The following is a 27210-nucleotide window of genomic DNA, read 5'->3' on the forward strand; positions in this document are numbered from 1 at the left end:
AATTTAGTTGCCTATGGGAGCTTGAACAAAGAACATATCAGAAGTCAAGCTGAGTTAACAGATTTTGTTCTGGTGGAAGTAGAGGAGGTGAGACTTCATGGGACCAGTGGTATTCTTAGAAATATATTACTCAAATATCTTCAGAATAGACTACAAATCTAAACATTAAAAAAAAAAAAAATCACAAGTACTTCCGGTAAGAAGCTTACTGGAAAGGTAAAGGAAAAACAAGAGAGTATCAACATTCAAAACATTGATTGAAATGCTAATATTGCTAATTGATGATGTATGATATTGCACCTTCTTTTTGGAAACAGCAAGTTGGAGATTTAAAAATTTCTTTTTCACAACAGGATGAAAGTATCAGGTTCATGGAGTGAGAATCTGTTACACTTTTTTCCTTAAGTGACCCACTTGGGATCACCAACGAAGAGAAGGTGACAGCTGCCTGAAGCAAAGGAAGAAGGCTTTTCTCATTCCATTCATTGGGAGGGAAGGGGATGGAGTATTCAATGCTTATAATTGATGCACCCTTAGCAATCAGTGTGCAACAGCAAACACAAGGGAAAAAACCAGTGTACAGTACTAGTGCTGTTTAAATAACACACCAGATTATACATTGCAGCATAATTAAAACTACACACACATTCTTGGTACATGCTGGTATACAGGATCTCATACACACTTGAGCTACCATGCCCTCACACAAGTAGTTTCACACATTCTCTCTCTCACACACACAGATACATTTATCACCAACAGTCATACGCTGCATTCATTTCCACTCACAGTTTCTGAAGGCTCTATATAAGGTAGATTGCTATATCATCTGGAGCTACCACTTTTTATAAAAGCACATGCTAAAAGATCACGTCCACTGTAATCTTGCAGCAACACTCGGAATGATCACACGAAAACCAGGGAATGTTAGTGCACACACAAAATTAAGCTAAAGAAAAAGTCTTTGGAGTTCCAATCACACGGTTAGTATAATAATCCCAAAATTGTGAAGACTAATTGTAAGCTTTTATAGTTGATTAGGTCACACAGTGCAAAGAAAGGTCCATTGACCCTTTTGGTAAAGGGAGGGCTGGAAGCTACACAGATTAAGTTCAATGGATAGTCCATATATACATGTGATGAGGAACACCCAAATTAAATTTGTGCTCTTAGGTTGGTCATTCTGAATCCCGATGCACTTCTGAAGCATCAGCTCGGCAGATTGGGCAAGTACGATTTGCCTAAAACACAGAAGAGAAAACTTGTTTGAATTTTGACTTATACAGTGAAACATATTAAAAGCAATAGAACTATTTTTACTTTCCACATAGTTTTTACATTCTTTGTTTCTTTAAGAAGGTACAGAGCAATCATTTAATCTTTTAAAATATACTCCACAAACCTCAAAAACAATAACAGCCTGTGAATAATGTTTTAATAGGTCCGTTTCAACATACAGACAAAACTACCCATCACCAGATTAGACAAATTTAATAACTGGCTTAAAACTCCGCCTCAACAAATGGCACTACCATTGGCTGTGCTGCTAAAATCAGAAACATAAGCAACACCTGCTCTCTTACGTTCTACGAAGCATTTTTCATCAAACACTCTCATTTCTACATTATGATAGCTCTCAAATCAAGTACTCTTCTTTTCATCCAATTTCTACTGTTTCTTCTCCATCTGGCCCAGAACATCCTTATTTCCTCTCTCTGTCTCTCAGAAATTATCTCCTCTATTCCATTCTCCAAACTGTGGCCGTGATCTTTCTAAAACATATCCTCTCACATGTTTTCAGGATCAAGTCCAAACTCCCGCACACTTCACAGTGACTCTGCAGTAAGCTGGCTCCTGGTTTTACCTCTGAATCCCTCTCTTCTCTTGCCTTTCTCCCTCACACTCTAGCCATCAGCCACGTGGAACCCGTGTTTTTCTGGTCATTCTCTGTTCTCACATGTCAGGGCTATGCATATATAATAACTTCATTTTTCTAAAAAGTCTAGACTCTTTGCCTTCAGGATTCAGTTTGGACTAAACTGGGTACCCTTAATCTGTGCTCACACAGAGGACTGATTCTATTTTATTTTAACTCATCTGTCTTCCTCACCAACTGTGAAGTTATCTAAGCCAGTATTATCATCTCCTACTCAGAATAATCTAAAACAAACAAACCATTAAGTTTACTAAATTATTTTACTTCATCACATTTTTATCCTACTATTATAAAAAATAGAAAATAAGAAGTCCCTGAAATAATTTCACCCTGGCATACTATTAGAATTTGTGTCTTTGGACTCCCCCCGACCTATATACACAAAGGAGAAAATGGTCAGAATTATGTAAAAGCACTAGAGGTTTATTTCTCATGTAAATCTCTGACAAAGAACCTCCAGTGAGGTCACCTCTAAACTCTTAGAAGAAAGTTAGGACATACTGATTATCAAGGACAGAAAACCCATTTTCAGATTTTGCTCAATCACTCCCACGCTGATGATTGTAGTTCGTTTCTACTGGTCTTTTCTCTTAATTTGCAGAAATCATACTGAAAGCTGTGTTTCAGTTTTGTCTCCTTAATCACCCTCCACCAAACCATGGACTTACTCTACATAAAACTATGATGCATAAGAAAGAAAATGCGATGTCATTCTCTTCAGATGCCATCATTTTACCTTAAGCCATTTGTCGACACACTTGGCATGGAACTCGTGGTTACAGGGTAAAACTCTAAGTAGCTGCCTTGACTCAAAATCACACATGCATACTACACACCTAAAATAAAGCAAAAAGATTGTTTAACTATAAAACCAAGTGGTTTCTATTTTGTTACAACTCTCGAAGCCTACAAAACCACTTATCATCTCACTTATCAAAATATTTAAATTTTAAAACAAAATACTCTATCAATACCTCGAAAAAAGCATGATATTAAGAAATTTAGTAGGAGTGCTTTGCTTTACTGAGTGAGAGATGATCAAGAAAATTTCTGGCTTAACATCCAAGACAACCTTAATACTGAAGATACTATTATATTCAACAAATGGGGTTGGAACAGCTGGATACCCATATGCAAAAGAATGAAGTTGGACCCCTACCTCACACAATATACGAAAATTAACTAAAAAATGAAAAGCCTAAATGTAAAAGCTAAAAACTATTAAACTTTTAGAAGGAAACACTGGAGTAAATCTTCATGACCTTGGAATAGGCAATGGTTTCTTAGAGATGGTATCAAAAGCACAAGAAACACCAACCAGAAAACGCAGACAAACTGAACTTCATCCATTAAAAAAAAAAAGTGCTTCTAAAGATGCCAATCTATAAAGTGAAAACACAACTAACTCACAGAATGGAAGATATTTTTGAAAATCATAAATCTTATAAGGACTTATATGTATAATACACAAATAACTTCTACAACTCAATAAAGACAACCCAATTAAAAAATGGACAAAGAATGTGAATACACATTTCTCTAAAGATATATAAATGGCCAATAAGTATAGTAAAAGAGCTCAACATCACTAGCCATCTGGGAAATGGAAATCAAAACCTCAGTGAGATACCACTTCACTCCCACTAAGATGGCTAGAATCAAAAGACAGACAATAACAAGCGTTGGTGAGGATGTGGAGAAACTGAAAACTTCTATACACTGCTGGTGGGAATGTAAAATGGTATAGTCAATTAGGAATGAAGTGATACAGCAGGGGGCTGAGCCAGGGTTTAGAGGGTTGGGGAGAAGTGGGGAGTGGTTACTAACAGATGAGGTTTCTAATGGGGGTGATGAAAATGGTGTAAACTTGATTGTGATGATGCAAATCAAATTCAGAGTTGCAAAATTCTATGAATATACTAAAAACCACTGGATTATACACTTTAAATGTGAATTGTATCTAGCAGAGCTGCTATTAAAAAAGATACTATAACAAGGAGAATCTTCAGGTAAAACCCTCAAATTTTACAGGTATGAAACTTTTCAATCTAATATAATTCTAGTGTTTGAATTAAAAACCATAAGATTTCTAGGCCACCTAAAAATCCAGAACGGTACTGTCCAGCAGAACTTCCTCAGGTGATAGAAATGTTCTACATTTACATCTTCTGATATAGCATCACTAGCTAGTGCAACTAAAAATTTTAACTTTTATTTTATTTAACTTAAATAGCCCCATGTGACTAGCAGCTATCTTACTGGACAGCATAGGCCTAGAGCATGAAATAGTCACTACTTATCTTTATCAAGTTATCTTTGACTTCCAAGCTTTTATTTCACAAAAGGTGGAAAAGGAAATTTAACACAGAATGAGGTCAGAAAAATATACTTACAAAGTCTGTTCTGACTGGTGGTTGTTAGGATTGAACCGGTAAGAAGGAAGTTGTTCAATGTCTGCTTTAGTCAGTCCTCGAGGCTTGGCCTCTCCCAGTCGCTCTGCTAGGTTTAACAGGGCCTACAGAGGGAAAGAGAGACATAGCTGCATTTTTCCTTAAATTTTATATTCCAATATATATATATTTAAACTACCTTTATTATGGAAAAAATTTAAATACATACAGAAGTAGAGAAATAGTATAAAGAAATTACTTCCATATGCCCATTACCCAGGCTCAACAATTCACAGCTAATTTATTTCATCTTTTACTGTCCACTCCTAAACCCTAGATTATTTGGAAAGAAAACTAAAACATGGTATTTCATTGGTGAAATAGTTCTGTTTGTTATCTTTAAGACAGTCTGTCAACCTCAGCATTTTGGACATTTGGGGCTGGATAAAATTTTGTGGGAGGTTTTTCTGTGCACTGTAGGATGTTTAGCAGTAACCCTGGCCTCTACAAAAATATCTCCAGATATTGCTAAATAGCCTCTAAGGGATAAAACTGTCCCCAGGTTGAGAACCACCACCAATCTAAAAACTAAAACACTTTTTAAAAGAATATAATCACACTAACATCATCACACCCCCAGAATTAGTAATTCCTTAATGTCAAATACCTCTGTTTCAATTATTTTCAAAACACTTTTTGAAATAGTTTGTTCAAATTAGGATCCAAATAAATCCATGTTACCACTGCTTGACATCTCAAGTATTTTTTTTTTACTCTTTTATTTGTTAAAGAAACCAGGTCAATGGCCTGTAGAAATTCGCAGTCTGAATTTTGCTGACTGAACCTCCCCATCCCTGACTCGTGTGGTTTAATAACGTTCCTTCCTTGTCCCCTGTACTTCCTATAAATTGGAAGATTTTACTATTTCCATCGTAAGGCTCAGCATGTCTAGTTGTTATGTTAGTTAGCACTGATGGAACACTGCCTAGATCCATTAATTCATTAAAGATGGCAAAACGGTAATATTCTATCACTCTTTCTTCATTAGATGAAATACTTCTACACTGATCAGCTGCCTCATATTAAACTATACTCAGTAGTTTAATTTATAAAAAATAGGCAGGATAAGACTAATGAGTTTATTTTTTTTTATTTTTTGAAGTATCACTTATCAATTCATGGATTTTAACACAGTAGATATGTTTCAACACATTGCAGCTATTATGCTTGATTTTACACTAGTACCTCCTTTCTCCCAGTTTTCAATGGCTCTAATTGCTCATTTGCTTTATCCTACAATCAGGCAGCCATGTGCATGCTGCTGCCCCTCTTTTTTATTTTTTAAGGCTGCCACAGGGTTAAGAGAATAGGTAATGAAGAAATAAGGATGGACAATGAGAGGAATAAATTTAATTTCCCATAATATCAATAATCAATGCTGTGATAACTGTGTGTTTTAACATGATGCTGCTGCAACACTGCTTTTGGTACAGCTTTATTTGGAGAATTGTGTCATCTAAATAAATTGCTCCCCCTTCCCCATGCATGCCCCTAAGTCCTTCTAAATGCTAGTAGATGGTAATTTGTTAAATTTAACTGATGCTGATTACAATTAGCTATAAAGTTTATGATAGAGGTGATATATCTTTTACACCTATATTTTATATTCTATAGGACACTTAGGTCAAGTAATATAATTTATGACCATTATTTTAAGCCCTTATTGGATGGAGACTGTAATGATAATTGAGCCCTCAACAAACCTACATGATCTGAAAGCAAGACAACTGAAGGCAGGACATGATTAGTATGTATTGTTTTATAAGCCCTATGAGAGCAAAAAGGAGGGAGAGACTCACATAGACCTGGGAATGGGCTAGAAATGCCTTTCACAGAGGTAGCAGGTTTTTAACTGGTTCTTGAAAGATGGCCATGTACAGGAAGGGGGAAAAGTTCTTAAGCAGAAGAATCAAGGGGAATAAAGGCACTGAAGCAAGGATGTATAGGGCAGACTCAAAAAATGGTGAGTACTCTGGACTAGTGTGTGTTGTAGGCGTGTATACTATGAAACAAAACCAGAAAAGCAAACAAGACTATTGACTGGATTAAAGTATGACTTTGCAGAAGATTAAACATAGTCAACCCAAAATACAATTTAGAAAGGGACTCCTGGGACTTCCCTGGAAGTCCAGTGGTTAAGACTCCGTGCTTCCAGTGCAGGGGCGCAGGTTTGATCCCTGGTCAGGGAACTAAGAACCCGCTGACACATGGCGGGGCCAAAAGATAAAAATTAAAATTAAAATTAAAAAAAAAAAAAGAAAGGGACTCTAATGCCAAACACAAAATATTTTTCTTATACTAGAATGGTGTGTATCACTGTTTTTTTTCACTGATATGTATATGATTTAACAAAGAGCTGTCCTTTTCAGCAACATGACTTATGACAATTTTAATACAGAATGCCTAAAGGATAACCAACTCCTTTTCTTACTACTCTGTACAAAACTAGCATAAACAGTGTAGAAACAGGAAATTATTATAGCCCCTTTCTCAAGAAATCTGAGAATGCAATCCAAAGGACACTGTGACTGTATATGCAGAAAGTAGTATAATGGCATTTTAAAAATTACAAAAGAATATAGATAGCATTTGGCCTGATCTCTTCCACATGCATTAAAAAAAAAAAAAAAAAGGTGCTGTAAGACCGTGTTTGCGTATGTGTGTCTTTCCTCCCTGTTCCCAGGTTCAATTCACCTAAAAAAATGAACAATAACAAAAAAAACCCTGTTCCAGTATTCATACTACATAGAGACTCATAAATAGAGTGAGGCTGGGGTAAGGCAGTACCAAAACAGTCACATAGTCACTCACATTCAACATTTCCAAATCCAAATGTGCCTTCCAACCCTTAAACTGTCTGTCCTATTCCTAACCTCAAATAATATGACAATGTCAACACCGTCTATTTGCCCCATCATCTTTGAGTTTGCCTTCTGCGCAAGTTATTGTAGTCCTTTTTGCAAAGCATCTTCTCTTGCATCCTTCCCACTCATAACCCTGACACTACCACAAACCATTCAATGATCAAATCCTGTTGATTCTAGTGTTAAAAAGTCTTTCAAGATGTACTCTTTTCTATTTGCAGGTCCCATAGTTCAGAACTTGCATGGTTTCAGAACATCCACTCGTAATTCACCATTTTCTCATTTACATTCTTTTACAGGAATTGTATGTAATTCGAATAGAGCACCAAAGTCTATCTTGTTATCATAACTGTGTGGTACATGCTGAAATACCTTTAAGGATGAACAGTATTTCTGACACATTTGTACCTTTTTTTTTTTTTTTTTTTTTTGCGATACGCGGGCCTCTCACTGCTGCGGCCTCTCCCACCGCGGAGCACAGGCTCCAGATGCGCAGCCCCAGCGGCCATGGCTCACGGGCCCAGCCGCTCCGCGGCACGCGGGACCCTCCTGGACCGGAGCACGAACCCATGTCCCCCGCATCGGCAGGCGGACCCCCAACCACTGCGCCACCAGGGAAGCCCACATTTGTATCTTGAAATATACAATGGATTTACCTAATAAATGTTTAATTAGATCAATGAGTTGAGTAGCACAATATTTTTATGCGTACAAAATTCCCCAAATTAATTCACATTTCACCTACTAACCTCGTAATTTTCTACTTCTCCATCTTCCACATCCAATTCAAAACTGAAAGTTGGGCCCACTGCAGGTGGCACTGGAAGCATTGATCTGCAATGCAAATAAGCAACACAAGCATTGATAATGCATTAATACATTATTTCAATGAACAGGATGAGAAGAACAAGGCCAGTGCTAAATGGATAAAGAATGGTCAGTGTTGATCAGTGACAACCTTTTAAAGAAACTGACTTCACTAGTAATAAACAATTAAAAACTGACATTAAAAAATACCTTTCACAACAGCATAAAAAAACATGAAACATTATGGATGAATTTAACTAAACATGTGCAAGACCTGTATAATATAAACTGTAAAAATACTGCTAGGATAAATTTTAAAAGATGAACAGAGAAATATACCATATAAGTAGGCCAGAAGACTCAATACTGTTAAAGATGTCACTTCTCTTCCAAAACTCACCTACAGATTTCATGTAATCCCTACCAAAATGCCAGCTTTTTTAAAGTAGAAACTGATTGCTGATTTTAAAATTTATATGGACATGCAAAAGACTTTAAATAAAATCCGTTTAAGAACGAAGTTGGGAGATTTATACCATCTGATTTTAAGACTTACAATAAAGCTACAATTATCAAAATAGTATGATATAGGCATATGGCCCTCTGGTATAAAGACAACATTCCCCAGCCTTCCTAGAAGGTAGTTACAGACATGAGACTAAATTCTGGCCAATGGGACGTAGGCAGAGTCATACATGCAATTTCTAGGAAGTATCCTTGAGAGGAGGCAGGTAGGCAGAGAGATCCATCTTCATTTTTGCTAGCTGGAATGTGGATGTAATGGCTAGAGCCTGAGGAGTCATCTTATATCATGCAGAGGAAGCCATAAAAATTTGAAGATAGTAGAACCATTCCTCAGGGTTATGGAGCTAACAAACCATGTTTGAACTGCCTACTTCTAGACTTCATTACATGAGAAAGAAATAAAGAATTGTCATATTTAAGCCATGGGTGTTTCTGTTACAAACTTAATCCTAGAAGAGTATTTCTTTTTTTTTTCTTTTTTCTTTTTTTTTTTTTTTTGCGGTATGCGGGCCTCTCACCGCTGTGGCCTCCCCCGTTGCGGAGCACAGGCTCCGGACGCACAGGCCCAGTGGCCATGGCTCACGGGCCCAGCCGCTCTGCGGCACATGGGATCCTCCCGGACCGGGGCACGAACCCGCATCCCCTGCACCGGCAGGCGGACTCTCAACCACTGCGCCACCAGGAAAGCCCCTAGAAGAGTATTTCTAAGGCACAAATACAACTTCTTTCTCCCTCTTCCTGAGAAGTAGCAGCATCAAATGCTAGATAACCAAAAGAAGGTGGCAAGTGATGCCAGCTGTAAAAGAGGCAAAAAATTTAAACTTCTCTATCTTTTGATTTGCTAAACCTATCTTCTGGCTCACAAATTTCTCCCCCACACCCCCAACTTCTACCTTGTCCTTGCTCTTTCTTTCACCCTTAAATGGTCCCCCCCGACCCCAACCTCTTAACACTAAATAAAAACAAATATCTAACATACTCTAAATTAAATATATACCACACAGAAATGTTCATAAAGGAAAGAGAATCTCAAGGATGTCAAAATTCAGAACTCATTAAAATAAGAAAGACAGAACTTACAACACATATGGCAGTAAGCTGGGATGATAAGGGGGAGGTGGTATTGGCTGCTGGGATCGATATCTACTACGTCCTGTGAGCCTCCGAGGCATAAATGGAGGATAAGACTGTAGAGAAAAAAATGGTAAAACAATTTAAAATCATTCTACGTTCACAACTTTTTAAGCTGTCGAATAAAGTCTCTTCTTTTTTAAAAACCTAGGAAGTTATTTACTGTTCAAGTGGTATTTAATATTTTTTAAACGTTAACATAGATGCAACAGCTTGTTTAAAACATACACTTAGGTGTACTTCTAAATATAATTTTCCAACTGACTGCAAGAATACATTTAAAATTCTAAACATGTAGAGTTATACTGAAACAGAACTCAAGGGGCTTCCCTGGTTGTCCAGTGGTCAAGACTCTGCGCTCCCAATGCAGGGGGCCCGGGTTCCATCCCTTGTCAGGGAACTAGATCCCACATGCCACAACTAAAGATCCCACGTGCTGCAACTAAGACCTGGCGCAGCCAAATAAATAAATAAATAAATATTAAAAAAAAAAAAAAAAAACAGAACTCAAAACAAGTAATCAAGTGATAAATTAATAACAATGAATGAAAACTTACTACTCCAAAGGAAACCTCCTGATGCAAAGGATCATGTGTTAAGAACTGCAAAGGAGCTGATGGAGGCAATGTTGGGGGATGGGCTGATGGCGGGTAAGTAAAACCTCCTACAGGAAGATGTTCTCCTAAGAGTTCCACTTCGTTTTCTATCCTTTGCAGAGGCTGAGGGGTGAGAAAAAGCAAACTAATATACTTCCAGTATTTAGACAGATGGTGCTTTATAATAACAAAAATCAAAAACCCCAAGACATCTTTAAGGTCATGCATTTCTTGATGTTTACATCAATCTAAATTCATACATGTGGACATACAGCCTATAGTAAAATCTTACTGCCTTTACTGAATTTCAGTAAGAAAATCTCTCAAACATGTTATTAAACATTTCTTTCACTATTTGAACGTTCTCTAAAAAATGACAGAAGGAAAGACAAAAAGTCATGTAGTAAAAGCCAATTATATGAAAGTTAATATTACTTTAGTCATGGCACAACTGACCTACATCAGATCTTCAGAAACAACCTTTAACAGATGAAATCAAACACAGTACATATTGTAAATGAGAACTAAATAAGGCTAAATGGAATAGAACACAGCAGGCTGTACACTATAGCAGAAAGCTTACAGGCTTTGGCATTAGACAAACTCTTGGTACTGCAACTAATGAGCCATATGGCTTTTATATAAATTACTTATAGTCTGAATCTCAATACTATCATCTATAGAACTGATATGTTCACAGCCTACTTAAAAAGTGTGTGGTGAACACTGAGACAATGCTCAAAAAGCACACAGTGCTATGCAAAGCACATTTGCTATAGATTTGCTTATTCTGGACATTTCATATATATGGAATCACATAGTATGTGGCCCTGTATCTGGCTCCTTTCACTTAGCATGATGTTTTCATGGTTCATCCATCTTGTGTTTGTGTAGTTTGTGTATCAGTACTTCATTCCTTTTTATAGTTGAATAATAATCAACTGTATAGATATGCCATGCTTTAGCCATTCATCAGTTAATGGACTTTTGGACTATTTCCACTTTTTGGCTGTTAGGACATTTTGGGGATAATGTTTTCATTCTGATTCTCTTGGGAACATATATTCTTAAATGTTAGTCTAACTTCTTTCCACAGTTAGAAAGTGGCAACACAGTATTCAAATACAAGTAACTGCTAACACTCTACTTTGGAAGCTTATGTACGCTTGATTGAGGAAGCTTATGTACGCCTGATTGAGGAAACTTATGTACGCTTGATTGAGGGAGCTTATGTACGCCTGATTGAGGAAGCTTATGTACGCTTGTATGATGGCTAAATTTAGTTTTAACCTTGAATTCCCAGGTACGGGAAAAGCTTCCTAAGGAACATCCTGGCATGAATCCTGTCCTGATTCTACTAAAAGATTTTTTGGTAGGAGTAACTTTAACTTTCCAGATTAGCCAGGTAACCTCACCTCTCACCTCTGCCTGAGACCAAACATGGTGCATAAATCCTAAGTAAAGGATGGTCAGGCTCTGCTAGAGTAACCGTCAAGCTCCTTTCACAGGGCCAACCATTTCCACTCCAGTTCCACTCTAACCATTTCTATATGTTCTTTCCCCTATTCTCCCTTAATGCCCGATGGTTCAGATGTTCAACTTGGCCTGTCCAAAAAACAACGGGGTCTTCTTCCTGTGTCCTTCCTTCCACTGATACAGTGCTTACCTCTTCCAGGCCTGTGAAATAATATGCCTCTCAGCTATATTCCATCCCCAGGACAGAGTTAACTATATTAATAGACTATCTCATCTACTTTTCATCAAAACACAGTAGAAAACCAGCCTTTGGAAAAAACAATTGCGGTTCAAAGGATTACTTTACTTGCCTGAATGAATATTATTCTAACAAGTATAAATAATTTTATATTTTCATTTTCCATTTTAGAAACACATGAAAGGAAAAACCAGACTGTATTTTTTTTTAGATTTACTTCCCAAAGGACTGCAGATACGAAAGAACAAATTTGATTAGATAAATGACATATAAAATAACTAGAAAAACTTAAGAACCCAAGATAATTCTAGGTAAATTAGATCTATATATATTTGTATCAGTGGGGATTCCTTAATTCTTTTAAGAACCAGAGAAGTGCCTAAGTTATAATTTTTAAATGGTAACAACTTACATCTATTGAATTAATCTGTCTTTTAGGTCTAAACATTCTGTGAAAGTTAAAGATATAAGAGTAGAGATACCTACCGATCGTGACTGCTGTGTTTGAAAAGGGACAAACTGGCCTGGAGGTGGCAAATGAGGAGGATGATGGGGAGAAAGGTGAGGAGGATGTAAAAGAAATGGATCGCTAGAAATAAGGGGTGGAAATGCAGCATATGGTACTGGTAAGTGCTGAACTGAACATGCTTGAAGCATCTGTAAGAGAAATCATTATTTTTTGTTAAAAGTATTAGAATATATAATTAATTTTAAAAAACCTATACAGTGAGATTGAAATGTTATTGCCATATCCCTCCCAAAAATCATACCAAAATGTTTTAATAACCTATATTAACAATGAAATACTAGTGTATTTTGCATCTGTTAGTAAAATAATGGTAACTAGTAATTATTCTGGATCTTATATAGTTCTTATAAACCAGTCAAAACACTTTTTACTTAAGCTTTTGTAACACCTATGAAATGGAAGGAAAGTGCTGCATAGAAGAGGAATCTCTTTCCACTTGGTTTAAAATATAGCAGATATTACTACTTTCCAAGAAGCTCTCCTTTTCAATCTTGTAGATTTTATTTCTAAGAGCCCAACTCACAACTAAATGCTTTATGGTCTCTCAATATTTTAGTCTGCTAACTTAGAACACTGGTTCTATAATCTATTGCTGAGAAACCAAGCATGGGTAAATTAAACTGTTAAATTGGTATTGGTATTTGTATGTATGTGTTTGTTTTAATCTCAAATTCAAACAGGGATATTAGGATTATATTAAGATTTAGCAAAGTGATTTACTTTGAAGACATTATTGACCTTTGACAAGTCATTTAAATCCTCTGGTTTTCAGCAACCTCATTTTTGAAATAAGGAGGCTAGACTGGGGGCTGATAAAGGATAAAGCATAGCTTGTAAGAGGCAGAAAGAAGTGAGCGTGAACCCCTGTTTTCTCAAGCTAATTTTCTCTATGATTTTAAGCAAGTCATTTTCAGTTTCATCAGGCTTCCTGTAGTGAGGAATAAGTAAGACCAAGTATTCAAAGTGCCTGTTAAAACCCAATAAGTGCTGATCAACTATTAATGTTGATCACTGAAGTCTCTGAGACTTTACTACTAACCAGTCCAATATCCTATGTTAAAACCCCAAGCCCAATCTTTATCAAGGTTTAATTATAAAGTGCTGATATGTGAGGAACAGGCTTTGACCTTCAAAGAATATTAAAATATGTGTAATTTAATTAATGTAAAAACATATCAAGTTTTAAAGCTAATTTTATTAAACTGTTACTGTACAGGTGTTATTGAAATTTCTGTTGCAGTAAAATTGCCTTTTTTACTCGAAACTGAAAAGGTACAAGTCTCTCAGGTTTTGCTTATATAACACATTTAGGCACTCTAAAGAAGGACTGCACAGACTTACTGGAGGAGGCACACTACAGACAGGGAGGTGCTGTCCACTGAAAACCACAGAGCATCCTGGGACCTGTTGTGTACTGCAAGCAGGGATGTGCTGGCCTGTGCAGAGGGGAATCCCATGTGGTGCCACTGTTGTTACCGTGTAAGAAACAGGAACGGTGCCCTGATGGAGCTATTAGGAAAGAAAAATAGAACATTAGAACTTTTAACTGTTTGGATAAAACATCAACTATTAAAAATTAAGATCTGGGCATTTACTGATTCTCCTCTTCGCTGCACATATTTTCACAATGTACTACAGTTTCAACCAAAATATTCTTGTCAAAAGAAAAGAAAGGTGACTGTTTCAAGAGTACTATATGATACCCAGTGACCTGGGTCTAAAGTCTTCCCTCAAAAAGACTTAAAAAATCCAGGAGAATAATGAATTGCTATATTAACTCTTCTAGCCTGCTCTAAAGAGCAGAAATTTTTTCTAAAGAGGACATTTGGAAAAATGAAACATATCTTCTAATGACCTGGTGACATTCAACAGAAAAAAAAACTTTTGTTTAATTGCAACTAGTGAAACAATGTAAAGTATTGATAGTATTTTTAAAAAGTTAAATAATTTCCTTCTCTCCTGGCCAGTTTTATTCCCACCCTACCTATCTGGAAGAAATCAATATTAATAATGTGTTCTCCCACATCATTCTCCATGAGTATATAAACATATGCTAGCATGATTACCCATGAACTATTGTCATGTTTGGTTTTGTTCTTAACGGAAATGAGATATTACCCTGTAACTTACTTTTTTCAATTAATATTGTAGATATCACTTCAAGGAAATTAAAAGCAATTCATTCTTTTTGACACTAACAAGATATTTCAAGTACACTCATCACTTTAACACAGTCCTATCATTTATATACTAGTGGACATTCAAGTTGTATTCACTCTTTTTACCAATTCAAATACAACCATAAAAAATGTCACTAAAAAAAAATGTCACTGAACATATATCCTTACATATTAGTTTCATTTATTTCATAGGGGTGACTGGGTAAAGGGGTGAATGTATTTTAAACTTTAGCAAAAGTCTGGATGGATTAAGTCACAATCCCAACAATAACAATAGGACTCCCAGCACCTCCATTCCCAGGTAGATGTATTTGCATTACAAGCATGCTTACCTACTAGAAGAATGGGGGAGGTGAAAAAAAACAATATCACAACCGGCTTGCTTTAAATTTGCATTTCTGATTAGAAAGGTTGAACATCTTTTAATATGTTTATTAACCATTACAAATTTATGTAAATAATCTATATATTTTGCTCACTGCCCACTTTCTACAAGGCTGTCCATTAACATTATAGTTTGGCTTTCTAATTAGAGATACGTGTAACAAAAATATTTTCCCAGTCTATGCTTTATCTTCTGTTAAACCCTTTATTTAATGGTAAATAAACCCTCCCTTTTCCTCTAAACTGAAATACATCTTTTTTCCATCAATAACTTCCCAAACATACCTGGATCTATTTTCTGCCAAATTTGTCAATTCTAGTATCTTACTAGAAAAGTTAGTAGCTAGTAAGACAAATTCTTCTCATTACCATACTTTCTTTTCATTTTTGGGCCATTTTCACACATTTATTCTTATTTAAATAACCTCAAGTAATTTTATCCAGTTTCAAAACCCACTGGAATCCTAATTTATATTAATTGTATTAAATGTTATTTTACAAAGGACATAATTCTATATTACAGCTTTTCATTGGAATATCATGTCATTACATGTTCAATACTATAGTACTGTACCTTCAAGAAATTAGTCTTCTTCATAAAGATTATATTATTCTTATTAAATTTATTCCTCAAAATTCTTTTGTTAAGTTTGTAGACTTTGTTATATTGCTGATAGGTTATTTTTCTCTATTTCCATGTCAAATTGCCTTTTTTCTTCTTTCTTTTTCTTTTTTGGCCATACAACAAGGCATGCGGGATCTTAGTCCCCCAACCAGGGATCAAACACTTGCCCCCTGCAGTGGAAGCTCGGAGTGTTAACCACTGGATTGCCAGGGAAGTCCCCACGTCAAATTGGTTAAGTGCTAGTAATGAGAAAAGTTACTAATTTTATGTTTCTCGAATCTAACAACGTTATCCAATTTTTTAATTCTAGTACTTTTAAAAATTACAATCTCCTTTTCTATGTATACAACTATATTTGCTAAGACTCAACACAATTATTTACTCTTGTCTTTCTGCATTACTAATGAAGAACCTTCAAAAATGATGCTCACAGGCACCTATCTTAGATCTGATTTTAATGGATATGTATACAAAATCTTTTTTAATGTTCTGGATTCTACTCCTTTCTCAGAAATAGTATTGTGAATATTTTCTTCCAGACAGTGGCTTGCTTTTTCACCTTTAAAATACTGTCTTTTAGATGAGCAGAAATTTTTTATTTTAATGAAATCCAGTATGTTGGTGTTTTATCAAGCAGCTAGTACTTTATATATCCTGTTTAAGAAATCTTTGCCTACCTTATGAAGACATCTCTTTTATTTTATTTTATCTTTCACACTTAAATCTAGAAACCAACTTTATTTTTGTGTACTATATAAAGTAGGAGCCAAGGTTCAAATTTATCCACATAGATAACCAGTTGTTTCCATACCATTACTGAAAAAGACCTTCCTTTCTCTCCTGGAATTCCCTTGGCATTTTTGCCAAAAATTAAGTGACCAAAATATATGTCTATTTCTCACAATGAACACAAGTTCTTTAATTTATCAACAGTTCTCTGTATAGTTAGTGCTTTTCCTATGTCTTAAAGAAAGCCTTCCCTACTTAAGGTCATGAAGCCATTCCCATTTTACTTTCTTAAAAGCTTATATTGCCATTAACATTTACGTCTTTAATCTACCTGGAACTGACATTTGTAGATGCTATGGGATAAAGGATCCAGTTTCATGTTTTCATTTGGATATCTAATTGTCCCAGCATCATTTATTAAAAATTCTGTCTTCTCCCAACTCATCTGCAGTTATATATCACATATAAAGCATTCTTAAATCTGTTAGTTTATCTCTGGGTTTTATATTCTATTTCACTAGCATATTTAATTATTCTGGCAAAAATACCTTCATATAGCTTTATAATTAGTCTTAATAATTGGAAGAGCTACTCTACCCACCTTGTTCTACTTCAGAATTATACACCAGAGGTTCTCTTAATTGTAGTGTGCATTAGAATCACCTGGGTTAAAACAGATTGCTGGATCCCTTACCTAGTAAGTCTATTGTATAGTCTGAGAATGTGCATTTTTAACAAATACCTAGGTGATGCTGCTGCTGCTAATCAGCTGATCCAAGACATACTTTGAGGACCAAGTGGCCTTAGAGATTCTAGACCAGAGTGTTAGTTGGCCAACTATTTCATAAAGGGCCAGAAAAGTAAATACTTTAAGTTTGTGGGCCATCCTGGTCCCTGCACAAAGCAGCCACAAATGACAGATAAATAAATAAGCATAGTTGTATTCCAATAAAACTCTACAAAAACAGCCAGCAATACTTTGCTTTTCCGTGCTCTGAATAATCCCAGGTCCTTTAAAATGCCATAGAAATCGCAGAATCAGCTTCTCAAGTAACATCAAAAACCTTACTGGAAATTTACTTGGGAGTACAGTAATTCTACACACCCTGTATATCAGTATTGAAAGCAGAGAGTTTTTACAAATTTGGATCTTTCAAGCCAAATCTTTTAGTATTTAGACAGTTTTATAATCTTCTACATAGAGGGCTTGAACATCTTTTGTTAAGATTCTTAACTTCCTTCATATTATTTTGATTTTTCAATTTTACTTTCTTATTTGCATATTTACTATGGAGAATTTCAAACATGCTCAATACCAGTATAATGAACCCCCATATCTAGCACATAGCCTCCAAAACCACAAAACCATATATCCAATCCACTCCCATCAACTTCTCCCTTTCCTGTACTTTTCTGAAGCAAATCCCAGGAACCTATCACTTCATAAATATTTCAGTACTTATTTCTAAAAGACAACACTCAAAGCACTCAAAGTTTTACCATTAATTATGCTGTTTGAAATAGGTTATGTGGAGCAAACGTAGAAGATGGCTGTGTGGGAATATGCGGAGCTAGCATCTCCCCACAACTAGGGCACCTGCCAGCCCCGCTGGTGGCGGACTCTGATGCCCAAGGAGATGGGAGGAACCCCAAAGTGAACTGGTAGGATGTAGGGGGACTGAGGGGGGAGGAGAAGTAGAGGCCAGACAGGATCAGTGCCCCTGAGGCCGGGGAGATCAGGAGAGGCAGGCGGGAGGAGCCCTCCCAGACCAGAGGAGCAGGAGAGGTGGGAAGGAGTTTGCCCCACCCACTCGAGCCCAGGAAGCCTGCTGGGCTCCCAGGTGAGGTCCCCTGCCCTCTGAGACCAGAGGTGGGGGGCATACCTGGGTTCTTTCTGTTCCTTGAGCCTAAGCCCCACCCCCCAAAGCTCCCAGGGCCTTTTCAAGCCCTGTGGGTCCTGAGCATTGGCCCCACCCACCGCCCAAATCTCACCCTTGCTTAGGCCCCACCCTCCACAGCCAAGGCCTCCCCCCGCTTTTTTTTTTCCTTTTCCCCCCTCCTTTTTTTTTTTTTTTTTGCGGTACGTGGGCCTCTCACCGTTGTGGCCTCTCCCGTTGCAGAGCACAGGCTCTGGATGCGCAGGCCCAGCGGCCACGGCTCACGGGCCCAGCCGCTCCGCGGCATGCGGGATCCTCCCAGACCAGAGCACGAACCCATGTCCCCTACATCGGCAGGCAGACTCTCAACCACTGCGCCACCAGGGAAGCCCTCCTCCCTCCTTTTTACTACTGTGGTACTGATGTACCTTCCAGTTGTTGATTCATCTATATTTCTATTTTTATATTCTTCCTAACATCTGTTAGTTTCCTAGTCTAATTTTATTTTTTACTTTGTTATTGTTGTGGTTCCCACCCCCGCAACCGCACCCCAGGCAGCTTGCAGGATCTTGGTTCATAAGCCTGGGGTCGGGCTGAAGCTCCTGCGGTGGGAGCTCTGAGTCCGAACCACTGGACTAGCAGAGAACCTCAGACCCCAGGGAACATTCATCAGAGTGAGGTCTCACAGAGTTCCTCATCTCAGCACCAAGACCCAGCTCCACCCAACAGCCTACAAACTGCAGTGTTAGAAGCCTCAGGCCAAACAACCATTAAGACAGGATCACAATCGCACTCATAAAAAAAGAAAAAGAGAGAGAGAGGATGCAAAAAAATATGTCACAGATGAAGGAGCAAGGTAAAAACCTATAAGACCAAATAAATGAAGAAGAAAAAGGCAATGTACCTGAAAAAGAATTCAGAGCAATGACAGTAAAGAAGATCCAGAATCTCGGAAATAGAATGGAGGCACGAATGAGAAAATACAAGAAATGTTTAACAAAGATCTAGAAGAACTAAAGAACAAACAAACAAAGATGAGCAACACAATAAATGAAATGAAAAATACACTAGAAGGAATCAATAACAGAATAACTGAGGCAGAAGAACAAATAAGTGAGCTGGAAGACAAAATGGTGGAAATAACTGCTGAGGAGCAGAATAAAGAAGTAAGAATGAAAAGAATTGAAGACAATCTCACAGACCTCTGGGACAATACTAAATGCACCAACATTCGAATTATAGGGGTGCCAGAAGAAGAAGAGAAAAAGAAAGGGTCTGAGAAAATATTTGAAGAGATTATAGTTGAAAACTTCCCTAACATGGGAAAGGAAATAGTCACCCTAGTCCAGGAAGCACAGAGAGTCCCATACAGGATAAACCCTAGGAAAAACACACCAAGACACATATTAATCAAACTAACAAAAATTAAATTCAAAGAAAAAATATTAAAAGCAGCAAGGGAAAAACAAAAAATAACATACAAAGAAATCCCTATAAGGTTATCAGCTGATTTTTCAGTGGAAATTCTGAAGGCCAGAAGGGAGTGGCAGAATATACTTAAAGTAATGAAAGAGAAAAACTTACAACCAAGGCAAGGATCTACGGAGAAGTCAAAGCTTTTCAGACAAACAAAAGCTAAGAGAATTCAGCACCATCAAACCAGCTTTACAACAAATGCTAAAGAAACTTCTCTAAGCGGGAAACATAAGAGAAGAAAAAGACCCACAAAAACAAACCCAAAACAATTAAGAAAATGGGAATAGGAACATACATATCAACAATAAACCTGAATGTAAATAGATTAGATGCCCCAACCAAAAGACATAGACTAGCTGAATGGATAAAAAACAAACTCAAAACAATTAAGAAAATGGGAATAGGAACATACATATCAACAATAAACCTGAATGTAAATAGATTAGATGCCCCAACCAAAAGACATAGACTAGCTGAATGGATACAAAAACAAGACCCATATATATGCTGTCTACAAGAGACCCACTTCAGACCTAGGGACAAATACAGACTGAAAGTGAAGGGATGGAAAAAGATATCCCATGCAAATGGAAATCAAAAGGAAGCTGGAGTAGCAATACTCATATCAGATAAAGTAGACTTTAAAATAAAGACTGTTACAAGGCCTAAGGAGGGACACTACATAATGATCGAAGGATCAATCTAAGAATAAGATATAACAATTATAAATGTTTAGGCACCCAACATAGGAGCACTTCAATACATAAGGCAAATGCTAACAACCACGAAAGGAGAGATCGACAGTAACACAATAATAGTAGGGGACTTTAACACCCCACTTACACCAATGGACAGATCATCCAAACAGAAAATAAAGAAGGAAACACAAGCTTTAAATGACACAATAGATCAGATAGATCTAATGGATATTTATAGAACACTACACCCACAAGTGGCAGAATACACTTTCTTCTCAAGTGGACATGGAACATCCTCCAGGACAGATCACATCTTGGGTCACAAACCAAGCCTTGGAAAATTTAAGAAACTTGAAATCATAGCAAGCATCTTTTTTGACCACAACGCTATGAGATTGGTACTCAATTACAGGGAAAAACCTGTAAAAACACAAATACATGGAGGCTAAACAGTGTGCTACTCAATACCAAGAGATCACTGACCCTGATACCAAAATCAGAAAAAGATATCACAAAAAAAGAAAATTATAGACCAATATCACTGATGAACATAGATGCAAAAATCCTGAACAAAATACTAGCAAACAGAATCCAACAGCACATTAAAAGGATCATACACCATGATCAAGTGGGATTTATCCCAGGGACGCAAGCATTCTTCAGTATACACAAATCAAACAATGTGATACACCACATTAACAAATTAAGGAATAAAAACCATATGATCTCAATAGATGCAGAAAAAGCTTTTGACAAAATTCAACACCCATTTATGATAAAAACTTTCCAGAAAATGGGCATAGAGGGAACCTACCTCAACATAATAAAGGCCATATATGACAAACCCACAGCAAGTATCATACTCAATGGTGAAAAACTGAAAGCATTTCCACTAAGATCAGGAACAAGACAAAGATGTCCACTCTTGCCACTATTATTCAGCATAGTTTTGGAAGTCCTAGCCATGGCAATCAGAGAAGAAAAAGAAGTAAAAGGAATACAAATTGGGAAAGAAGCACTAAAACCATCACTGTTTGCAGATGACATGATACTATACATAGAAAATCCTAAGATGCCACCAGAAAACTACTAGAACTAATCAATGAATTCGGTAAGGTTGTAGGATACAAAACTAATGCACAGAAATCTCTTACATTCCTATACACCAACAATGAAAGATCAGAAAGAGAAATTAAGGAAACACTCCCATTTACCACTGCAACAAAAATAATAAAATACCTAGGAATAAACCTGCCTAAGGAGGCGAAAGACTTGTACTCAGCAAACTATAAAACACTGATGAAAGAAATCAAAAATGACATAAACAGATGGAGAAATATACCATGTTCTTGGATTGAAAGAATCAATACTGTGATCTACAGATCACAATACAGCAATCTACAGATTCAATGCAATCCCTATCAAACTACCAATGGAATCCTTCACAGAATTCGAACAAAAAACTTCACAATTCGTATGGAAACACAAAAGACTCCGAATAGCCAAAGTAATCTTGAGAAAGAAAAACGGAGTTGGAGGAATCAGGCTCCCTGACTTCAAACTATACCACAAAGCTACAGTATTCAAGACAGTATGGTACTGGCATAAAAACAGAAACATAGATCAATGGTACAAGATAGAATGCCCGGAGATAAACCCACGCACATATGGGCACCTAATTTACAACAAAGGAGGTAAGAACATACAATGGAGAAAAGACAGCCTCTTCAATAAGTGGTGCTGGGAAAACTGGGCAGCTACATGTACAAGAATGAAATTAGAACACTCCCAAACACCATACACAAAAATAAACTCCAAATGGATTAAAGACTTAAATGTAAGACCAGACACTATAAAACTGTTAGAGGAAAACATAGGAAAAACACTCTTTGACATAAACCACAGCAAGATCTTTTTTGACCCACCTCCTAAAGTAACAGAAATAAAAACAAAAATAAACAAATTGGACTTAATTAAACTTAAAAGCTTTTGCACAGCAAAGGAAACCATAAACAAGACAAAAAGACAACCCTCAGAATGGTAGAAAATATTTGCAAATGAAACAAAGGATTAACTTCCAAAATATACAAACAGCTCATGGAGCTCAATATCAAAAAAAACAATCCAGTTAAAAAATGAGTGGAAGACCTAAACAGACATTTCACCAAGGAAGACGTACAGATGGCCAAGAGGCACATGAAAAGATGCTCAACATCACTAATTAATATTAGAGAAATGCAAATCAAAACTACAATGAGGGGCTTCCCTGGTGGCGCAGTGGTTGAGAGTCCGCCTGCTGATGCAGGGGACACGGGTTCGTGCCCCGGTCCGGGAAGATTCCACATGCCGCGGAGCAGCTGGGCCCGTGAGCCATGGCCGCTGAGCCTGTGCTCTGCAATGGGAGAGGCCACAACAGTGAAAGGCCCGTGTACTGCAAAAAACAAACAAACAAACAAACAAAAAGCTAAAAATAGAACTACCATATGACCCAGCAATCCCACTACTGGGCATATACCCTGAGAAAACCATAATTCAAAAAGAGACATGTACCACAATGTTCACTGCAGCACTATTTACAATAGCCAGGACATGGAAGCAACCTAAATGTCCATCAACAGATGAATGGATAATGAAGCTGTGGCACATATACAATGGAATATTACTCAGCCATTAAAAGAAATGAAATTGACTTATTTGTAGTGAGGTGGATGGACCTAGAGTCTGTCATACAGAGTGAAGTAAGTCAGAAAGAGAAAAACAAATACTGTATGCTAACGCATATATATGGAATCTAAAAAAAAAAAAAGGTACTGATGAATGTAGTTGCAGGGCAGGAATAAAGAGGTAGACACAGAAAATGGACTTGAGGACATGGGGTGGGAGGGTGAAGCTGGGGCAAAGTGAGAGTAGCGTCGACATATATATACACTACTGAATGTAAAATAGTTGGCTAGTGAGAAGCAGCAGCACAGCACAGGGAGACTGGCTCGGTGCTTTGAGATGACATAGAAGGGTGGGATAGGGAGGATGGGAGGGAGACTAAAGAGGGAGGGGATAGGGGGACATGTGTATGCATATGGCTGACACGCTTTGTTGTGCAACAGAAACTAACACAGTATTGTGAAGCAATTATACTCCAATAAAGATCAAGAAAAAAAAGAAATAGGTTATGTGAACTCACTGTAGATCTATTTCTGTTGGTTTTCATTTGTAGTCCTTTTTTCCTCACGTACTTGGTTAACTTTGTTTATTGCTTACTGTCCTTGAAAATTTGATGGAGGGAATTCTTTGAAAACTAGCCTGAAGATTTCTTCCTCCAACGAGAATCTGCATGTTTTCTAGGCCCCTGCAGTCCCAAGTACTTTCACTAATTGCACAGTCTGATGTGAATTTAGCCACAAATTACATCTGTTTCTGGTCACTCTTATTCTAAGGATACAGACCTTTAAGGTGCCTATTTTACGTAAGAAGGGTCACCTATGTAGGAAGGGACTCCTTAAACAGTGGTCTCTGATTCCTGTTCTCTTGTGCCTCATGATGGGACTTAAAATTGAAGTTCAAGCTTGCATAAATGAACAACATGCCTTCAGGATAGAACTAGCATCCCTACTATCCCTTAAATTTTGACCTGGCAATTCCTTCTGATCTTTAAGCTCTTTTGATGCTTTTAGGATATTATTAATAATTTATACAGTATAGTCAACTGTCCTCAATCAATGGGGATGCTCTCAATAACCTTGCCTACCAGCTCTAGAAAATAAAACTCCCTTTTCCATTATAAGACCTATTATTGGACATGATGGCTAAATTTTATATTTTTGCATCTATTAACAAAACATTCTCCCTTTAGAGTGTTGATGAAATCTATTACCTTAAAAGATTTCCTGGGCTTCCCTGGTGGCGCAGTTGTTAAGAATCCGTCTGCCAATGCAGGGGACTCAGGTTTGAGCACCAGTCCGAGAAGATCCCACCTACCATGGGGCAACTAAGCCTGTGCACCACAACTACTGAGCCTGTTCTCTAGAGCCTGTGAGCCACAACTACTGAAGCCTGTGCGCCTGGAGCCTGTGCTCCCCAGCAAGAGAAGCCACTGCAACGAGAAGTCCACGCACGGCAACAAGGAGTAGCCCCTGCTCACCACAACTAGAGAAAGCCTGCACACAGCAACGAAGACCCAACGCAGCACCAATGCAGCCCAAAACAAAAACAAACTAAAAAAAAGTTTTCCTGATGTTGAACTTATCCCTGCATTGCCAGGATAAACTCTAATAATCATTATTTCAACTTTGCTAATAGACTATTTTAGTATAACACTAGCTATGGTTTATTATTTAAAGCATCTGCATCTGTATTCAAGAGGGAAACTAGTTGAACGCTTTCATCTGTTGTACTGTCTGAGGTTTTATTATTAAGGTTATGTAAGCTTCACAAAATATACTTAGAAAATTTCTATCTTTGTCTATGATCTGGAATAGTTTAAATTGGAACTTTCAGTTCTTTATAGAGATTAGACAGAATTCAGATGTAATCTATAAAGACACGTTTTTTTTATCATGCCTTTAATTTCTTCCACAGCTATTGGTCTGTTCAGGTTTTCTATGTCTTGTGTTGTTCTGGTGTTTACATATGCAATTGTTTCATTTTTCAATATGTAGACCCAATAAGTAACTTTATATAAATGAGATACCATCTTTTCTGAAATTAAGTCTTTTCCTTTTCTTTCTTTGGTTCCATCTCTACCCTCCTTCCCTTTCCCTTCACTTTAGCACTCTCCCCCCTCACGCCTAGTATATATTTCTCTGTATTTTTCTCTATGTTCAGAGTCCTATGTATACAAATATTTAATCACCATGTTTTACAAAATTGAACATAACACTTTCCTCAATTTTGTTTTTCTTGCTCAACTGTATCTTGCAGATATCACTCACATTCCTGGCATAATTCTAAGTAATTCTTTGTAATAGATACATTCCATGGTATGAAGGTATCCTAATTTATTCTACTATTCTACTAATGATAAGCAATCACTTCATTCATGCTTTGTTTCTATGGATTTGCCTATTTTAGACATTTCATATAAATGAAATCAAACTGAATCTGTGGCCTTTTGTGACTGGCTTCTTTTACTAAGCATGTTTTCAAGGTTAATCCATGTGGTAGCATGAATTAGTACTTCACTACTTTTTGAGTGAGTAATATTCCACTGCACAGATATACCATATTGCATCTATTCATCAGCTGATCGACCTAAGTTATTGCTTTCTGTACACGTAATTTGCATTTAGGCACTGTATCAAATTCTTTCAAACTAGAATATCTTGTGTTTTCTTCTACTTACAATTATATAATGAGAGGGAGAAAGATACAATGATTTCTTTCAATGTTTTATATCCATTACAATATCATTCTGCATTTGGTAGAACTCCTAACATAACAATGAATAAATATGAACAGAGCAAGTATCTCTCTAGTTGCTGACTTGTCACTCGCAGATTAGGATGCTTGCTATTAGTTTTATTTATTATAATTAATTTCCTTCTTGCTCTATTTTGTTAGAGTTCTTAGTAAACTTAGACTTTTCAACATCTTTTTATTATAATCATATGCTTTTTCTTCTATTATTTGCTGATGCGATATGATTTTCATACAAAACTATCGCCTCTTACTTGGAATAGATCTTATTTGGTCACAGTTTATTACTCTTTTGATATGGTGCTATAGTGTACTTTCTAAACATCTATTTAGAAATTCTGCCTATGCATTAGGGAGTTTGGGGGGATTACTATCTTTATTTGTTTTTGGTATTAAAACTATGCTGGTTTCACAAAGTAGAGAGTTTGACTTAAAAAAAAAAAAAAGCCGCCTGGAATTATTTGAGTGCTCTCTAAAGGTTAGAGAAAACAGCTGTGAAGCTATCTTGTCACCGTGCCTTGGTGAATCTCTGATTAGCTTTCACACTTCTGTGGTAATTCAAATTTTCCTGTTATTCTTGGGTCAATTTTTGGAACTTCCTTTAAGTTTTCTTTTGTCCCCCCCAGGATTATATATAAAATTTCATTATAATAGTTAATAATGAAGCAATACTTGAGCACTTACCCTAGTTTAAGTGCTCAGAATGGATTAACTCTTAATTCTTTCAACATCCCTTATGAAACAGGTGCTATTTTCATTTTACAAATGAAAAAATTCTTTGAATGTTTCCTACATATAGAGATATATCTTTTTATCATTCCTACTCTTCTTTACATTTGTTCTTTTTTCTATAACCAAGCTCAGAAGAGGTGTGCCATCCTTACCAACTTTTCAAAGCACTAGGATTGGGTTTTCCTTGTGCTACTTCCCTTATTAAAAGAATAGATTATCAAATCATTAGTTTTAGTTGTTTGCCTTGTAAGTTATTCATCCCAATTCCTTTTGGTTTATTCTGTAACATTTCACCCTAATTACTCAAGCAATTAGTGTTCATAATGAAGGTTTATAAAAATTTCTTGGAGAACAGCTTTGGCCTGTCCCACTGACTATGGTATGAAGATTTTTCCTTTACAACCTTGCCTCAAATATTTCAGTGTCATTTTTAAAAATCTTTTTAAAAAACTTATGATTTACAGTTTTATCAGATTATGACCACAAAAAATATGGTCTGGAAAAACTTTTCTTTTTAAAACTTATTATTATGTGATTAACTTTTT

General features: G+C 36.7%; 1 protein-coding gene across 2 annotated transcripts in view; it reads right to left on the reverse strand.

Annotated features, from left to right (window-relative positions):
• Positions 1-1004: 1004 nt before the first annotated feature.
• Positions 1005-27210, reverse strand: part of RNF38 (ring finger protein 38) — a gene marked incomplete at its 5' end in the record, with an annotated part of 129266 nt that continues 103060 nt past the window's right edge. For both annotated transcript variants that reach the window (XM_079705644.1, XM_079705643.1), the window contains 8 exons: positions 1005-1241; positions 2673-2772; positions 4330-4451; positions 8000-8084; positions 9663-9769; positions 10271-10432; positions 12510-12680; positions 13894-14061. In XM_079705644.1, coding sequence (XP_079561770.1) covers positions 1179-1241; positions 2673-2772; positions 4330-4451; positions 8000-8084; positions 9663-9769; positions 10271-10432; positions 12510-12680; positions 13894-14061 — 978 coding nt within the window. In that variant the 3' untranslated portion in view covers positions 1005-1178. The remainder of the gene's footprint in view (positions 1242-2672; positions 2773-4329; positions 4452-7999; positions 8085-9662; positions 9770-10270; positions 10433-12509; positions 12681-13893; positions 14062-27210) is intronic.

Source organism: Hyperoodon ampullatus, assembly GCF_949752795.1.
Source record: "Hyperoodon ampullatus genome assembly, chromosome: 6".
Classification (NCBI taxonomy): Eukaryota; Metazoa; Chordata; class Mammalia; order Artiodactyla; family Ziphiidae; genus Hyperoodon; species Hyperoodon ampullatus.